This window comes from Bombyx mori, chromosome 19 (genome assembly GCF_030269925.1).
Source record: "Bombyx mori chromosome 19, ASM3026992v2".
Taxonomy (NCBI): Eukaryota; Metazoa; Arthropoda; class Insecta; order Lepidoptera; family Bombycidae; genus Bombyx; species Bombyx mori.
This window is the reverse complement of record NC_085125.1, coordinates 900992-919333: the sequence shown is the minus strand read 5'-3', so window position 1 is coordinate 919333 and position 18342 is coordinate 900992. Positions and strand designations below refer to the sequence as shown.

The following is an 18342-nucleotide window of genomic DNA, read 5'->3' as shown; positions in this document are numbered from 1 at the left end:
GATCGTTTTCTGCTACTAATCTAGAACTTTTATCAATATCGTTACACAAACATTCTATTAATACTACACATATGGAGGGTTTGAGAAATAGCATCTGAATTATTTGCTGCTTGATACAATACTATCACAACGTTTTGCTTCTATTTATCACTCCACTCAATATTAATACCTATCCTTCTCTTCTAAAAGTATCTCTATGTTGTGAGTAGTGGCTTATACTCATCTTCTTCGGTTAATAATTGGTCTTGAACGAAGCTAGTAATTACTTTAATTGTATAGGATAGCCATTTTTGGCATCAGAGATAACATTTCTAGCAAGCTACCGCCGCGCCTAATGTAACGACACGCAAATATATATAAATATATTGAATGTATAAGGGTTTGTATTAATTCAACTGCATTGGAGAAATAAGCAGAACTATACAATATGCCGATTACCACTAACTTCATAATGCTTAAAACACATTTTAATTAATTGTAAATTAAATTGTGAATACAAAAAACTATTTTATCGTTTTTAATATTTTATTCGTTAAATAAATAATCATTGCATTCATTATCTGGTAAATTTTTACACTTAACTCTTTAGTAGACATTTTATTATTTTGTACTTGGTCTTTAAAATGTACACGCGACACATCACAAAATATTAAGTAGAACAATTTGTCAATTAAATACATAAAAGTACGTACGTCCAATTTAATATATTTAATATCGCTAAAGTTTAGTTCTACTTAATTATTTTTGATGTTTAATGTTAGTTTACAATGTTGTAATGTGTTTCATGTCCTTAGTACTTGTAGGGCTGTCTGTAGCTGGCTGACGCTTGGGCCTGCGCTCTGTACTGCTGCTGGGGGAAACTAGCGTCACCGTATTTTCCAGGGTTGTACTGGCCTGGAAAAGGAATGATGCAAAATTAAAATCAGATAGCCCTTAACGAATTTCTGCTGCTACTGCCACCGATGTGGGTCTTGGCCTCCGACCATAAGCATTGCCATTCATCCCTGCACTACGCCACACAGTTCCAGTCCAACACTTGGAGCTCACGTAAGTTTCCTTCCATTGCGTCAGACCAGCGGTACTTGGGCCTCCCTACGGGGCAGCGTCCCTATGGAACACCCGCGTACATCCGTTTCACAGCCTAATCCTGTTCCATACGCTCTAGGTACATGCCCGAACCTCCGCGCCTTCATCTCCCCCAGGATATTTGGCTCACCAAAAAGCCTCTCCACATTCTCTTTTTTTTTATTGCTTAAATGGGTGGACGAGCTCACAGCCCACCTGGTGTTAAGTGTTTACTGGAGCCCATAGACATCTACAACGTAAATGCGCCACCCACCTTAAGAAAAAAGTTATAAAGTCTCAAGTATAGTTACAACGGCTGCCCCACCCTTCAAACCGAAATGCATTACTGCTTCACGGCAGAAATAGGCAGGGCGGTGCTACCTACCCGCGCGGGCTCACAAGAGGTCCTACCACCAGTAATTAATTTCGAAACATATTTATCGAAACTGTTCTTTTTGCATTTTTTATATAACAAACTATGGTAACAATAATTAATCCGAACACATTTCTAGTACTAGATTGTAAATAAAACTCGCGCCATCTATCGTCCAAGTACGCAAGTAACAGAAAGCATTCTTTCTCTATTCTCGAATACTGAAATATTGTAACAAGCAGTAGTCTTTAAGAACATTTGATTTATTAACAAACTGTAATAGATTTTGGTGAACCTATGACTTAGGCGATTACTTTACGATTATTAAATGTAAATTCAGTGTTAAATTAGATAAAATAAGTCATTTAGCGTTCAGCTATCTGAGAGCTACTTCCAGAAATAAAATACAGATGGCACTACGTGTATGCTCTGTACCAAGTGACGATGCTTTCATTTTTTGTTTTTGTTAAACTGCTAGTGACAACAATAAAAGCATTATTAGTACTTAGCATTATACTTTTCCCACTCACATAAAGATAATCGACTATTTTAGTGGTTTCCTAGGGATAATAAAATAACATGACATTCTACTCAAACAATACCAAACCATGTAGCAAACATTCGACATAACAATAAACTTGCTAAGTATTGTCAGGCGCTTTAATAAAAAACTTAAAAAACGGGCGTCGCTACACAAGGTCTACTACAGATATTGCCCATATAAAAATAGGCTTACAAATCTCAATATCGCCAAAATATATTTTCCAAAATATCTTTGATATGAAAAAGCTCCGAACAAGACTACTAGGATGAATGCTAATATTTGTTTTTTCCTACAACTACAAAGATGAACCAAAATGTAGTTGTATCTAAATATTTGTATCTATAAATAGTATGTATATTATATATACACATATGTTTAAGTAATATCACCTTCACACTACACCTACCAAGCTTCATCTCTGCACTCCCCTAAGGTAGACTGTTAGAGAGTGCCTATGGCATTAAGTCCGCTTTTACACTTTCTAGTATATGAAGTTATAAATAAATAAATAAATAAATAAAATGAACTAAACGTAGGTACACGCTTTCAGTCTTTTTTGGATGATAATCTTCAAATCTCTAATGTTGCACAACCGATGTAGATTCAGATTCATTCAAATTTGTATGATTTCAAATTTTAATGTAATGACTAGAAGTTTAACGTACCGTCATCGATGATGCCAGCGGCCTCATCTCGGGCGTTCTGCTCCAAAGCCTTCAGGATAGCTTCAGGAGTGGGGGGAGCAGTAGGGATGTGAGCGCCCTGGGCCTGGAAACCGCCTTGACCAGCTGCGTAGCTGATAGCATAAACTTGACCATCATCGCCAGTGTATTGGAAACCTCCTTGAGCTTCGATGCCGTCGACCTGGAAAACATTAGAAAGTCTTTTGAGTATCTCATTAAACTAACTTGACCTCGGCTTTAGAAATAAACTAGCTGTACCCGTCCGCTTCGCTGGGCATTTAAAATTAACATTATTATTTCTTACCCCCACAAAATTTCTCAACATGAACGCCCCCGCAACTTGTGTAAGGAGTCCAACACGCATATAAAATTTAGCCTATCCATTAAGTACATGTATTTTTTACATGGATACCAAGTTTTAAGTCAATCGGATGTATGGTTCAGTAGTTATAACGGAACATCCGTAAAAACCACTGTAGATTTATAATATATTAGTATATAGATAGATTACATATATTTTGCTGCAGTGATGTCAGTATGACTCACGGCTTCAGATATTGCTTATTGTAGTAGAGTGTATGGTAAACCCGTCGGGGTAAGTACCAATATCCTGACCGTGTTCATACAAAGCAAAGAACCTTTAGAGCTTGAAAGTGGCACAGCTGCTATACTATATAATTGATATTCGTGGTACCTACAGGGGTTACAGGCTCCATTATTCATTGATCAGCAGATAAAGCACTTGGTACTAATCTTTTGTTTATTGCTTAGATAGGTGAACTAGCTCACTTGGTGTTGTGACATCTACAACGTAAATGCCACGACCCACCTTGAGACATGAGTTCTGGGCTCTCAATTTTTACAGTACAATGGCTGCCCCACACTTCAAACCGAAACGCATTACTGCTTCACTGTAGAAATAGGCAGGGTGCTGGTACCTACCAGCGCGGATCCACAACCATCACCAATAATCTGTCATTGTGGTGCAATAAAAGAATTTGATCCTTAGAGCGCTCTAAAACTGTATGAGAGGTCTCCTTTGGAGGCGGTCGAGCAACTGTTAGCAAATACCATCCTTCTTGGCTGAGCCTTTGCTCGCCCACCTGTCCTGGTATCGACTTCGGGCCAGACGACAGAACAAGAGTCATGATTTGGAAACAATTGGGCCAGATGCGTATACCACTCCGATGACGCAACCTCGTCAGTAACGCAATATAAAATTACAATAATGCGCCATAATTGTGTTCTATGAATGCTGTGAGCAATCGTTGACCTTTAGGAGTGGTCGGTGCCCTTTGCATCTGCGGTTTGACCGCGGCTATTCATCACAGGTAGATTATATCAGATTTGGAGATAGGGAAACGCAAGTGGTACAGGTCCGACTGGCAATGAAATAACAACACTGTTTTTTTTTTAATAAAAAAATTCAATGTGTTTCTCCCAAGCGGTGCGAGCTCCTATAACCGCGGTCAAACCGCGACTAAATAAATAAATATGAATAAAATGAAATAAAATGAATAAATGAATAAAATGACTAAATCTGGTGGTAGGACCTCTTGGGAGTCCGCACGGGTAGGTACCACCACCCCGCCTATTTCCGCCGTGAAGCAGTAATGCGTTTCGGTTCGAAGAGTGGGGTAGCCGTTGTAACTATACTGAGATCTTAGAACTTATATCTCGAGGTGGGTGGCGCATTTACGTTGTAGATGTCTATGGGCTCCAGTAACCACTTAACACCAGGTGGGCTGTGAGCTCGTCCACCCATCTAAGCAATAAAAAAAAATAAAAAAAATCTGAATCTCGGAAACGGCTCCAACCATTTTCATAAAATTTAGTATAAAGTGGATTTCGGGGGCGATAAATCGATCTAGCTACGATTTCTTTTCAGAAAATGTTGTTTTATTTGTGTGTTCAATAATCAACTCTTCCCGCCATCTATTGGCGAACAATAATACTATTTTTATTAATTGAGGGCAACTAACCGCCTTAAAGACACAACAAGATGGCGTTATCAAAAAAAAAACCGAGCAAAGCCCGGTCATCATCTAGTTATTGTAGAATGGTGGAAAGACAAATAATATATTTCACCGTACCATAAGCGGAATACCATATTCATTTCGTTTGAATACAAAGACCAGTTTTAGGAAGCTCATTGAAACCCAGCAATCTACAACAAAGTTAGATAGTGGGTCCAAATAATCTGTTTTTTTTTTCTTTAGTTAAAAAGCTATAATATCTAATACTTGCTAATATGAGTACACGGTCCATCGGATATGAAATATACACCAACATCATATCCCATGTCTTCTTGAGCCCCCATTCTTACACAAGTATATTGGAGAAAATTGAGACTTTTTTTTCTTAGATGGGTGGACGAGCTCACAGCCCAGCTGGTGTTAAGTGGTTACTAGAGCCCATAGACATCTACAACGTAAATGCGCCACCCACCTTGAGATATAAGTTCGAAGGTCTCAGTATAGTTACATCAGTATAGCCTGTCACAACAAAAATCACCTTCATATTACTTTCAATGGTCTTACCTCGCGACCTTGTTCCTCAGCCTTGATGCCGTTTTCCGTTTCATAGTTGTATCTGAAGGAGTCTTCTTTGACATCAGAGTCCAAGGCGAGGATTCTGGCGTTCTTCTCGAAGGAAGCCTGAGGGCGGTTCGACTGCTCGGGGTAAGCTGGTGAGTAAGCAGCGGCAGCCAGCCCGAAAAGAGCGGAGATCACTAACTGAAAATATCATCGACGAATTCTATTAGACATAAGGACGTATGCTTAGCAAAATCGAAAAACGATAGTTATTTTCTCAAGGTTAATTTTTTTTTATTGCTTACAAGGGTGGACGAGCTCACAGCCCACCTGGTGTTAAGTGGTTACTGGAGCCCATAGACATCTACAACGTAAATGCACCACCCATCTTGAGATGTAAGTTCTAAGGTCTCAAGTAAAACGTCCGTTGCATCACTACATACGAATGCACCGGACGCCTTATCCTGTAGACCACGACGACTTAAGCAAAAATTAAATTTTTTTTTTTTTTTTTATTGCTTAGATGGGTGGACGAGCTCACAGCCCACCTGATGTTAAGTGGTTACTGGAGCCCATAGACATCTACAACGTAGACGCGCCACCCACCTTGAGATACAAGTTCTAAAGTCTCAGTATAGTTACAACGGCTACCCCACCCTTCAAACCGAAACGCATTACTGCTTCACGGCAGAAATAAGCAGGGCGGTGGTACCTATCCGCGCGGACTCACAAGAGGTCCTACCACCAGTAATTACGCAAATTATAATTTTGCGGGTTTGATTTTTATTACACGATGTTATTCCTTCACCGTGGAAGTCAATCGTGAACATTTGTTGAGTACATATTTCATTAGAGAAATTGGTACCCGCCTGCGGGATTCGAACACCGGTGCATCGCTTCAACACGAATGCACCGGACGTCTTATCCTTTAGGCCACGACGACTTCAATTTATAACTTCGTCTTCCTCGTTATGTATTTAAAAAAAAATTTACAGCAGTGACAGTTTGATGACAAACGAAGATCTGAGCCTCGTGCTGTATCTGTTTTTTTTTGTATAAAATACATGGATGAGCGGCGTTTAGTGGACGACTGATGTTACAGGTTACAAGAAGCAATGGACGTCACAACTCGAACGCCATCAGATAAAATCCAAGTTTCTATATGATACAATGGCTCTAAACAACAGTCGCGCGTCAGTGACCTGTACACTGGAGGATATAGATTAGACTATATTCTTTACTACCCAGTCCTCACTGGGAGCTGAGTCTTTCGTCCAGATAATAAACAGTATAGTGTGAATTCTCGAGAGAAGTTTCAGAGATCGTGACAAGAACCCTTCTTACATAACTACTTCTAAAAAGGTTACCCTGAAATCTTCAAGCAATCCGTAACATACCATAGTATAATTTATATTACATTAGCTTATTGCTTTATATGCCCTCATATTCATATCTGAGAATGAGTATGTCAGAGGAAGTGTGAAAGTAGCCCCGGTAATCAACAAATTAAAGAGCGGACGGTTAGCGTGGTATGGACATGTGATGCGTAGAGAGGAGATGCATGTGACTAGGAGATGTATGGAAATGGTAGTGCAAGTCAGAGGGAGAAGAGGTCGACCGAAGAAGACATGGATGGAGTATGTGAATGACGATATGACGGAAAGAGGAGTGAGTGTTGAGATGACGGCTGATAGAAGAGAATGGAAGAGAAAAATTAGTTGTGCTGACCCCACTTAGTGGGATAAGGTGGAGAAAAAGAAGATTAACTTACTGCTTGAGGGCACAGACAGAATTAATAGCGTAATGTATAAAATAACATGCAGTTTAGTAAATACACAAATAAATACTTAGTCTGGCCATAAATACTGTTACAATTAAAAATAAACAAAATATTACATTTGAATTTGGAATCTGTCATTTTTATATGATTGCTCATTGAGTTTTCTCATTTTGACGCCAAAGAAAGAGTGCGTGCTTCTATTGATAACTGGCCTCAACGTTTAAAGGACTGTATTGCAGCCAATGGAGACCACTTCGAATAAGCTTTTTATACTTTAAATTGTTTTATATTTATGTATTAAACTAACACACTGTAAAAGTAATAAATATTATTTGCAATATATTTTATTTTTATTTTTAATTGTAACAGTATTTATGGCCAGACTAAGTATATTTACCCCAATAACCCCGAGAATTAGTACCAGGCACCAAAACGTCCGAACTCCCACACAAATATTTCGTAACAACCAAAGAGAATTCACATAATTATGTTGGTTGGATAATGAACAAAAAATAATTATACATTGTCGTCTTTTGTTAATTAGTGTTATGTAAAAACCTTTGTCAGTATTTGATTTGCTAGTAAACTATCGAGCGATCTTCATTGCAAAAGCTAATAATAGTGTCGATTCCCAACGGCAGATGGTCAACATTAACTTTAGATTTGTAGTGAAGAAATATCTATTAAGTTCAATATGAATAGTAATTATGAAGATTTGCGTGTACAACTATTTTCATTTGATCTCAAACTCATAATGTTGCTAATAATAGTGTTGCTGTTATGCAGGTGTTTCACAGATGAACTACACTAGTTAAAGGTAAATAGAATGGCAGGCTCTTCACTTCAACCTATCCTATAATTAGTTCTAAACGATAATAAGGAGATGAAAAAACATAGCGGCATTACGGCCCTGGTTTTGTTGATGTCCTTGAGCGACAATGACCACTCACCATAAGCCAATAAAGGTAATTTAAAAAACTGAAATATTCCACTTTCAACGGACCAATACAAGTATTTACTTCTATGTGATGGAAGCCAGAAGAGATCATACGAAACTTAAAAAAAACTGTTCTATAAAATAATATTCTATTGTATAATAATGATTCTTGTCTACCTAATGGTTGTCTGGAAGAAATCGATCTTAACGATAAGACCGCCATTTGTAATTTTTTTCTGTATTTAATGTTTTTTTTGTGTACAATAAAGATTACTCTATCTCTCTGTCTCTCTCTCGATCTCTCTCTCTATTCCACGAATACCAAAGATTCATTTAAACCGGAAAACGATCTCGGAGTATGCAGTATAGCAGTCAGTAAGTACCATTAACCGCTAAATCTACTACCTACTACTACCTACCGCTAACCAAACGCTAAAGAAAGTGTTCATTAACAGTTTTAATTAAAATACACCTCTTCCAAATTTAACTATGACCGCTAGAATCAACATGACATTAACATGTCAATTACGAATCATCACGAAGATCACATTACGTAAATAACATGGCTTCGTAAAACAAAATACGTGACGGCTTTCAGATCGGTGACCTTTCGCCTACGCGTTAAAAAAAAAAACTATTTCATGAATTTCTAAACCTAAAAACATGTGATGTAAGCTCATTATAATGTGTACTGATTGTCTTCGATATTACGACTACTCATAAACTAAATAGTATTAACAGTGCTCCCATATTCTCTTCTCTTGTTATTTAATTACTCATTCACAAATTTAGTAACAGTATACCCATAAAACATACTTCTCTTATCTAGCTATTTAAGTCTTAAAACATTCGTTTCTATCCCAAATACTAATGGCACATGTTGTAAGCTCACGAGATTTTATTCTAAAATGCTGTTAATCATAAAAAATGGGACTGCGTTATGCAAAAGATATACAATGCCCAATAAAAATAGGATAAAGCCTAGATTACTCAAATACTGGAAATGTTTTGATTACTTTGCGTGATGAGTATTGTATCAACTTTATACGACTCACCTAGTAGAAATTTATTACCAGAGCCCATAGACTACACAAAATAAATACCACCACCGACCTTGAGGCGTGAGGTCAAAGACTATATTGACAGTGTTAGTATTACTGTGTTAGAAGTTACAGCGAACACCAAAAAACTAATTACACTTAATTGTTGGGTTATATGTTAATAAATCAATGCTATATAAATTGGTGCTTTTAAATATTAGTGTTTTTAAATTGAAAACCCTTCTATAATACCTGAATGCGGCCTTTTGTGTATAATATTAGTGATATAAAAATTCGAAGTATACTTAGACTTTTACAGACTACTTAATTATACAGATTACTTACTATACACTGAAATATTCTAATTAAAAGTACTTTTACGGTTTACATGGTCACGAGAAGTTGTAAAATGGTAAATGAATCGAACGTCCGTAATAATGTAATTACAATGAAATCGTGAAATTAACCGTAAATTTTTGTTTTTTTTTTATTCCTTAGATGAATAATTATAGTCGATTCCTTAGATGAATTAGAATTATAGTCGAATTTCGACTACTGCGGGACCTCTAGTTATATTTATTGTTTGGTTTGGTTTGTTAGTATTGATCTTAAGTGACAGGTCTATTATACCTATATAGTATCTAATCACAATACGTATATACATGTACCTAAGTTTTGACAATCTGTTAATTTATAATGCTAATCGCGAAGGTGGCATTTAATATCTCATGCTCAACTCCCAATTGGTCCAATAAAACGCATAAGGTTTACCGAAAAATATCCGAAAATCGACACCAGCAATACGCAATCTAATTATTGCGTAAATTATTCACAGTAAACAAAATTCCCACGAGATAACGACTGATCTGTTGTTACATTGTTTGAAAATTGTCTGGTTCACTAAAACATCACGGACAGACAGATTAAAAAAAAAACGAAATTCCAAAAGCTCAGCGTAATATAGTTCGCTATATTCCAACCAAGGCCCAGAGAGCTTTCTTTAAGCAACTCAACGCCTAAAGGAAATTGAAGCATAGTGCTCACACGAATGTGACATGTCACACATTCCGATAAAACATTTTTTTTTTTTTATAAATGATTACTGGTGGCCCAGAGGCTTTTCCAGTTTCAACAGGACAGATCGGCGAGCAAAGACTCGGTTAGTAAGTGTGGGATTTGCTAAAAGCTGCCCGAGTGCCTCCAATGGAGACCTAACAACTCAAAAGCAACTGCTTCGTGAATTAATCTACTGCCGGATTAAAATCTCGAACCGCTGAGAAGACCCGGCGAGAAACTAAGCGGATTGATGCATGGGTTAGATTCCATGACGAACTCTTTGCCGAGTTCCACGAATACGGTTACCGGGGTCTCTAAATCTGCTCCCAATTGTTAGAGCTGAAGGCGTTAATGTTTTATCTGAACCCTCCTTGTCGATTAACCCAGTTCGAGCCGGCAGAGTTTTGTGGGCGTTGATCCTCATGTCATTGTTTGTTAATAATCTGAATGCAATTTTTGAGTTATTATGTTTGCAAAATAACACGGATACGTTTTCAAAATCCATCTAACAGTAACGTTAATAAATTATCTCTTCATTATTGCATAGATTGTTGCACGAGTTCACGGCCCCGTTGGTGTTAAGGGGTTAATATTAATAATAAATTTATAACCGCTCTTTGACAAGAAGAACTTGGATGCGTTTTTGGATTAATGTTTTGTTATAAGTGGAAAGAGAACAACTTGCAAACACCGAGCTGATACCACTACTCCTCTTCTTCTGGAAGCACTGGATAAAAGTGATGCGTGGGTCAATGCGGTCTCACACCGCAGTAAGCATGGAAAAGTTTTTTTTTTTAATTTCATGCATCAAATATCTGCTATATATTTAATTCTTTACGTAAACATTACTCTTTAATTTTGAATTAATTTAAATGAAATTATAAATGACAATTTTGAAACAAATGCATGTGAAACAGCATGACCAATATTGTTTTGTAATTGACCACATTTCTTTGTCAAACTCTTCTTTGTATGTAAATTGTTTTATGTAAAATTTATCATTTACATTTACAAAATATCTGTTTTCTAGTTTTCTTTAATTGTGAACTTTACAGAAATGAATATATAATTTTAAGGCTTATTCAATTGTCCATAGAAGGGATTGGAGCTTACGGCCTACGTGTTGGTGATCAGCTGTTTGCCCATGGACATCAGTAGCAGGGGCACAGCCACGTGACTGTCTTTTTAACACGATTTTATTAGTTTGATATGTATATAGCTGGAAGAGATTTCTCAAAGAAATAAGCAGTGCCTTTGTACATAATTTTCCTATTACTCTGTACTGTGTCTTGTTTTCTGTGTGTACATAAATAAATAAATAAAATAAATAAATAAATAAAATATATGTTTTTCATGTAAAGGAATATTTTAACGTCATATGAACCGACTTCAAGAAGACCAATTAGCTTTATAATTATCACACGCATCAAGAACTGAAGAAAATACAATAATTTTATTACTTCACTCTATATTCTGATTAATATCAACAGGATAAAAAATCTGGTGTGAATAGACGAAATCTTACTGGTGGTAGGACCTCTTGTGAGTCCGCGCGGGTGGGTACCACCACCCTGCCTATTTCTGCCGTGAAGCAGAAATGCGTTTCGGTTTGAAGGGTGGGGCAGCCCTGTAACTATACTTGAGACCTTAGAACTTATATCTGGGTGGCCCATTTACGTCATAGATGTATATGGGCTCCAATAACCACTTAACACCATATGGACCGTGACCTCGTGCACCCATCTACGCAATACAAAAATAATTAAAAAATGTTAGTTCTAAATGTTATTTCAGTATGTTCTTTTATAACATTACAGATATATATTATTTATCTTCAATATTCGCCTCGATTACTTTACGTCGTTTTAAGCTACATACTTTAATTTCTTTACACTATTTTGTATGTGCATTTCCCATCACCAGAATATTTCAAATTATACACAAGGTATTCTCGCGGTCTGATCTTGTAATTATCAGGTATTAGCTGACCCGGCAGACTTCGTAGTGCCTCAATCGATAAATAAAAGACCTAAACTTTTGTATAAAATAAACTTAAAACAAACAAAAGGAATCTGTTCGACAATCTGCTGCACATCAAAGGGAAAATAAAATTGTTATTTTTATTTAATTCCGAGCATTTTCCTATTTATGTACCTTTTAAACCTTTTCTGGACTTCCACAAATAATTCAAGACCAAAATTAGCCAAATCGGACCAGCTGTTCTCGAGTTTTAGCGAGACTAACGAACAGCAATTTATTTTTATATGTATAGATATTAATTTAGAAATTATGACACGAACAAATCAAAAAAGCCATTCGGGCTGTTTGACTCAATTGTTTCACTTTTCTACTCAAGTTTATGACTTATTGGATGCAATACTTTTATCTAACGATTTAAAAAGCATATTTAACAAAACACACACTTGCACACTTCCAAAAAAACTATTAAACAAACAGCCTAAAGAAGATAATGACTCGGTAGTGTAACACGACTCAAAAATACAGTCCTGATGACCGATACGTTCACGTAAATCTTTTTTTAACGCGTAACCAATGCTCACGAGTGCTCAAAACTAATTATTGTTAACATTACCAGTATTATTCACAGTCAAATCGAAAATACAGTCTTGATGACAGATACGTTCACGAAAATCTTTTTTAACGCGTAACCAATGCTCACGATTGCTCAAAACGAATTACTGTTAACATTACGAGTATTATTCACAGTCAAATTGAAAATACAGCCTTGATGACCGATACGTTCACGTAAATCTTTTTCTAACGCGTAACCAACGCTCACGAGTGCTCAAAACGAATGATTGCTAACATTACGAGTATTATTTCACAGTCAAATCGATATTAACTCACCAATTGCATGGTTGTTGTCTGTACTGAGTTGACTCAATGAATGATGCCTAATAGTTCATGTTCTCGTATATATACTCAAACGTGGTATTACAAAACCTTACCGGGGATAGTTCGTCTTCAAAAATACGTCTGTAAGTTCGAACGGTGCGTTATTTTTACGTAATTAAAGATGTTACGGGTCATGTTGTGTTGTACGAGATTTGAAAGATTAGATTTAAAAAAAAAGATATACAAGTAATTACATTGTTGAATAATTTGAGTTTTGCATTGTCGATGTCGATTGACAAAGCTAATGTAATGCTGATAAGACGTCTAGCCTGAGTGTTAGTGAGCATACTAATATAATTTAGTATTATGGTAACCATAACCGTACGGTAACCTTATTACTGGTGGCAGGACCTCTTGTGAGTCCGCGCGGGTGGGTACCACCATCCAGCCTATTTCTGCCGTGAAGCAGTAATGCGTTTCGGCTTGAAGGGTGGGGCAGCCGTTGTAGCTATACTCGAGACCTTAGAACTTATATCTCAAGACGGGTGGCGCATTTACGTTGTGGATGTATATGGGCTCCAGTAAACACTTAACACCAGGTGGGCCGTGAGCTCGTCCACCTATCTAAGCCATAAAAAAAAAAGTTGTGTTTAAGCGTAAGTTTATCAACGTCATTAAAGAACGTAGTTGCTGTGACACAGAGACTGCGACCTCACGTCTCGATGGTAAATAGCTTTGTCCGCATTGTGATCAGTCACAAGGCGGACAAAACTCAGGCTCTCACCAATTTAGGACCACATTATACATAGGTACCACTCTTAATTGCTGATTTGAACCTCGCTACCTGAGTTTGGTAAAAGTCGTTTTACTGGTGGTAGAACGTCTTGAGAGTCCGCACGGGTAGGTACCACCATCCTGCCTCTTTCTGCCGTGAAGTAGTAATGCGTTTCGGTTTGAAGGGTGGGGCAGCCGTTATAACTATACTGAGATCTTAGAACTTATATCTCAAGGTGGGTGGCGCATTTACGTTGTAGAAGTCTATGGGCTCCGGTAAACACTTAACACCAGATGGGCCATGAGCTCGTCCACCCACTTAAGCTATTAAAAATTTAAAAAATCCTTGTGGAATTATTGTCTTGGTTATGTTCTTGTAGCTAGAGCTGTCATGACCCTTGGGACAAAGCGATAATTAGATTTGATTCGTCAATCAACTGGAACCGACTTCTGTAGATCAAATTGTCTATTCTAAGCCTTCCTCGAACAAAGGTTTAAGGGATTCAAAGTGGCTAACGCTGACTTCGACAAAAAATATCCAACCAAACAAATCAAATGAAAAAAATATATAAAACCATCCTAATTAAAACTAGATGAATGAACACTTCGGGCCTACAATATACTGTAGTCACTTTGGAGACATTAAATCATACTTTCCTTTAAACGATGCATTTCTCCAGGACCTCTTGCAGACATCCTCTTGGGAGTCCGCACGGGTAGGTACCACCACCCCGCCTATTTCCGCCGTGAAGCAATAATGCGTTTCGGTTCGAAGGGTGGGGTAGCCGTTGTAACTATACTGAGACCTTAAAACTTATATCTCAAGGTGGGTGGCGCATTTACGTTGTAGATGTCTATGGGCTCCAGTAACCACTTAACATCAGGTGGGCTGTGAGCTCATCCATCCATCTAAGCAATAAAATAAAAAAAAACCTGCGTAAATAACCGGCAAGAATGACATGTGAGGACATAGAAGCTGGCAGCCTCTATCATATAATAATAATAATAATAATAATAGCCTTTTTATTCCTAAACATAGGGTTACAAGAGGTCCCTAAGTTCGGTGTGCCTTTTGGCATAGGCCTCCTCCAATTCCTTCCAATGGGTCCTATCCCTTGCTACTCTCAGCCAGAATGGTCCCGCTGTCTGCTTCAAGTCATCTTCCCATCTCCTGATTTGACGACCCCTACTTCGTTTGCCGTCTCTTGGTTGCCAGAGGGTGACTTGCTTGCTCCATTTGTTAATGGGGTGGCGTAGCATATGCCCAGCCCATCTCCATTTTTGGACGTCTATCCGGGTGAGAATGTCTGTGAGTTTCGTTCTTGTTCTTATGTCTACGTTCCTAACTCTATCTTTGATTTTTAACCCTAGCATGCTTCTTTCCATGGCACGTTGGCATTTTATTAGCTTTTCCCTGTGGTTAAGTGTCATTGACCAAGTTTCGCAGCCATAAGTAAGAACTGGTAGAATACAGGTCTCGAATGTTTTCTTTTTGATGTGATTGCCTAGATCCTTACTTTTCACTATTTCCTTCAGTGACCAGTATTTTCTCCAACCTTGGGCTATTCGCCTGGTTATTTCCTTGGTCATTACATCTGAAGGGGATATAATCTGGCCTAAGTAATTATATTCTTTGACATATTCGATCTTGATGCCATCTACCATAACGTCTATTTCCCTTGAGTTTGTCATCAATTTTGTTTTTCTGCCATTGATTTCCAGACCAGCTTCCCTACTTATATTGGCTAGGCTCTGCATCATTAGTTCTATTGCCGCAGGATTCTCTTCAAGAAGCACCAGATCATCGGCAAATCTTAGGTGGTTTAGGCGAGCTCCATTTATATTTAGACCTAAGTGGTCCCAGTTTAGCTGTCTAAAGATGTGCTCGAGTACGGCGTTAAATAGTGTAGGGGAGAGAGGATCGCCTTGGCGTACACCCTTTATCATACATCTATCATACATCATCAAGTAATTTTCCTCGCAAATTGATGTTTTGAAGAGTAGCGATAGCCTATATGTCAATATGCTGGAGACATTGAAATAGGTCTTAAAGTTAACAGTGCCATTCACTGCATGATGTCTGTGGACTTTTTTTTTCCTTAGATGGGTGGACGAGCTCACAGCCCACCGGGTGTTAAGTGGTTACTGGAGCCCAGAGACATCTGTAACGCAAATGCGCCACCCACCTTGAAATATAAGTTCTAAGATCTCAGTATAGTTACAACGGCTGCCCCACCCTTCAAACCGAAACGCATTACTGCTTCACGGCAGAAACAGGCAGGGCGGTGGTATCCACCCGCGCGGACTCACAAGAGGTCCTACCACCAGTAAATATGCAAATTATAGTTTTGCGGGTTTGCAGGACTACACAAACTAGAGAACCATGTGATTATTGGCCCGTCTCGTGCAGCAAAAGAACGTAAGCCCAGTTTTCAGAAGAAAAAGCCCCATAAATAAGCCTCTGAACGCGTTTAGATTCCAGACCCTCAATCAATCGTCTGAAATCTTAAGAAAGTATTTTTTTTATAAAGCCGTGACCTTTACACTCCGAGATTAGTAAACCGGTGCCCTTGATACCGGAGAATTCATCACCATATTTTGAGGCACGCGACCTTTCGTATTACTCCATAGAAAGCGTCTGTCTGTTTGTTTGTTTTGATTAATTTATTTTAGATTTAAAACTTATTAATAAAAGAGGGTTTCAGTCCTGAAATAATTATTCTTAAAATCAAGAGTTAAAAAAAAGTAAGTACGCCTTAGCATGCTCTTTCAAATCGTTATATTTTTAGCACAGCTTGGGGATGCAGTCACTGAAATTAATTCACAAGAAATTTAGGACTAGCTTTTTTCTAATATACTCTAATTACAAATAATAATCTAATTATAATTATAAATAAAATCTAATAAATAATATAACTTCTAATATACTTAAAGCGGTAGGCAGCGGCTCGGCTAGCGGTAGGCAGCGACTCGGCTCTGCCTCTGGCATTGCTGAAGTCCCTGGGCGACGGTAACCACTCACCATCAGGTGGGCCGTTTGCTCGTCTGCCTACAAGTGCAATAAAAATAAAAAATAAATACTCGTAGTATGGTTTAATATAATATATTGTAATGTAGACATACGTCAATCCATAATTAAATACTAAAACAATTTTCAATGTGAAGAAATCTCTAAATACTGTTTTTTTTTATTGCCCTTATAGGCAGACTAGCCTACCACCATCATGTTACCATCACTCATGGATGTTGGCAGTGTCGGGGTCAAAGCGAAGCTGCTGCCTACCGTTTGCTTTCCAATTACTGCTTCCCAATAAGTCTATCGACGGGTCATTTGACGGCCGTCTGGTGTAGTGGTAAGTGACATGGTCACTACACAAGGGGGTTACGGGTTCGAATCCCGCCAAGGAAAGATATTTGTATGATAAATATAAATGTCTTTTCCAGGGTTATGGATGTATATTAAATATATGTATGAGTATAATAAAAATCTTACATTTATATCCGTTATCTGGTACCTGTAACACAAGCTCTTTACGAACTTATCACGGGACCAGTTAAGGTGGCGTGATTGTTAGTAAATATTTATATTTATTTATATTTATATTTATTATATTTGTAAAACCGCTTTTATTTTGTTTTCGGTAATAACAAGTCGTCTTTGCCTTAATGATAAGACGCCCGGTGCATTCGTATCGAGCGAAGCGACAGTACCGGTGTTCGAACCCCACGGACGGAGACATTATTTCCTAATGAAATACGTACTTAACTTATCAGCAATGACTTCCACAATGAGGGAATAACAGTGTGTAATAAAAATTAAATCCTCAAATCTATGTTTTACGTAATTATTGGTGGTAAAGTCCTTTGTGAGCCCCACAAGTAGGTACCATCACCCTGTCTATTTCTGCTCTAAGAGTAATCGGTTTTGAAGGGCGGTGAAACTATTGTAGAACCTAAGACTTAGAACTCATGTTTCAAGCTAAGCGGCAGCATTTAGGTTGTTGATGTCTATGATCTCTGGTGACCACTTATCAGCAGGTGAGCCGTGAGACTCGTTCACCCATGTAAGCAATAAAGAAGTGTTATTTCTAGGCAAAACGCAGCCGCAGGTACAAACTAGTTAATAAAAATCACTAAGCTATAATATTAATAGACGATGTTATCTGTCTTATTGTTTCGTTGTGAAGGTTGAATGATTTATTTTATAAAGTTTGTCATCTAAATTGTATGTAATACACTTTATGTATGAATGATTAAATGAATAGCCTTTTATTCAGATCCATATTACAATTATATCATTAAATATCTATATAGAAAACTTAAATTTAATTATTTGAATTTTACTTATTTTCTGTAGATCGTCATTCCATCTAGAAGTATATATCTAGAAGTCATTCCATCTATAAGTATACAAACAGTGTGTGCTTCTGCACTTTCTTTAAGTGAGTTTTGTGGATAGGCTCTAAAACATGTGGTTAGTTATACCCCTTTTTTTAACGCTGGGATTAATCCGTTTACGGATACCCGGTCGAGAGGGGTAACAGACCGGGTTATGTCGGACTCCGGCGCCTCCAGAGAAGAAGAGGGAGAAGAGGAAGACCAAAGTCCTCCTTCCAATTCCTACCGGGAGACTACGCCTTGAGAAAGGCGCGCGAGGCGCTGCGCGAGGCACTGCGCGGCTTCTACCACTCAGTACCCGC

General features: G+C 37.8%; 1 protein-coding gene across 1 annotated transcript; it reads right to left on the bottom strand.

Moving 5' to 3' along the window:
- Positions 1-511: 511 nt before the first annotated feature.
- CPR17 (cuticular protein RR-1 motif 17) lies at positions 512-12925 on the bottom strand. The gene is made up of 4 exons (NM_001173260.1): positions 12881-12925; positions 5206-5400; positions 2648-2846; positions 512-894 (listed from the first exon to the last, which is right to left on the bottom strand). The coding sequence occupies exons 1-4, from the start codon at positions 12887-12889 to the stop codon at positions 791-793; spliced, it is 507 nt and encodes a 168-aa protein (NP_001166731.1). The 5' UTR covers positions 12890-12925; the 3' UTR covers positions 512-790.
- Positions 12926-18342: the final 5417 nt, after the last annotated feature.

Bases quoted from the DNA above. Each gene is read 5' to 3' on its own strand.
- CPR17 (NM_001173260.1), bottom strand. The intron at 2,847-5,205 runs GTAAGACCATTG...AATGTTTTCCAG, and splicing joins CTGAGGAACAAGGTCGCGAG to GTCGACGGCATCGAAGCTCA. The intron at 895-2,647 runs GTACGTTAAACT...TTCCTTTTCCAG, and splicing joins CGCTGGCATCATCGATGACG to GCCAGTACAACCCTGGAAAA.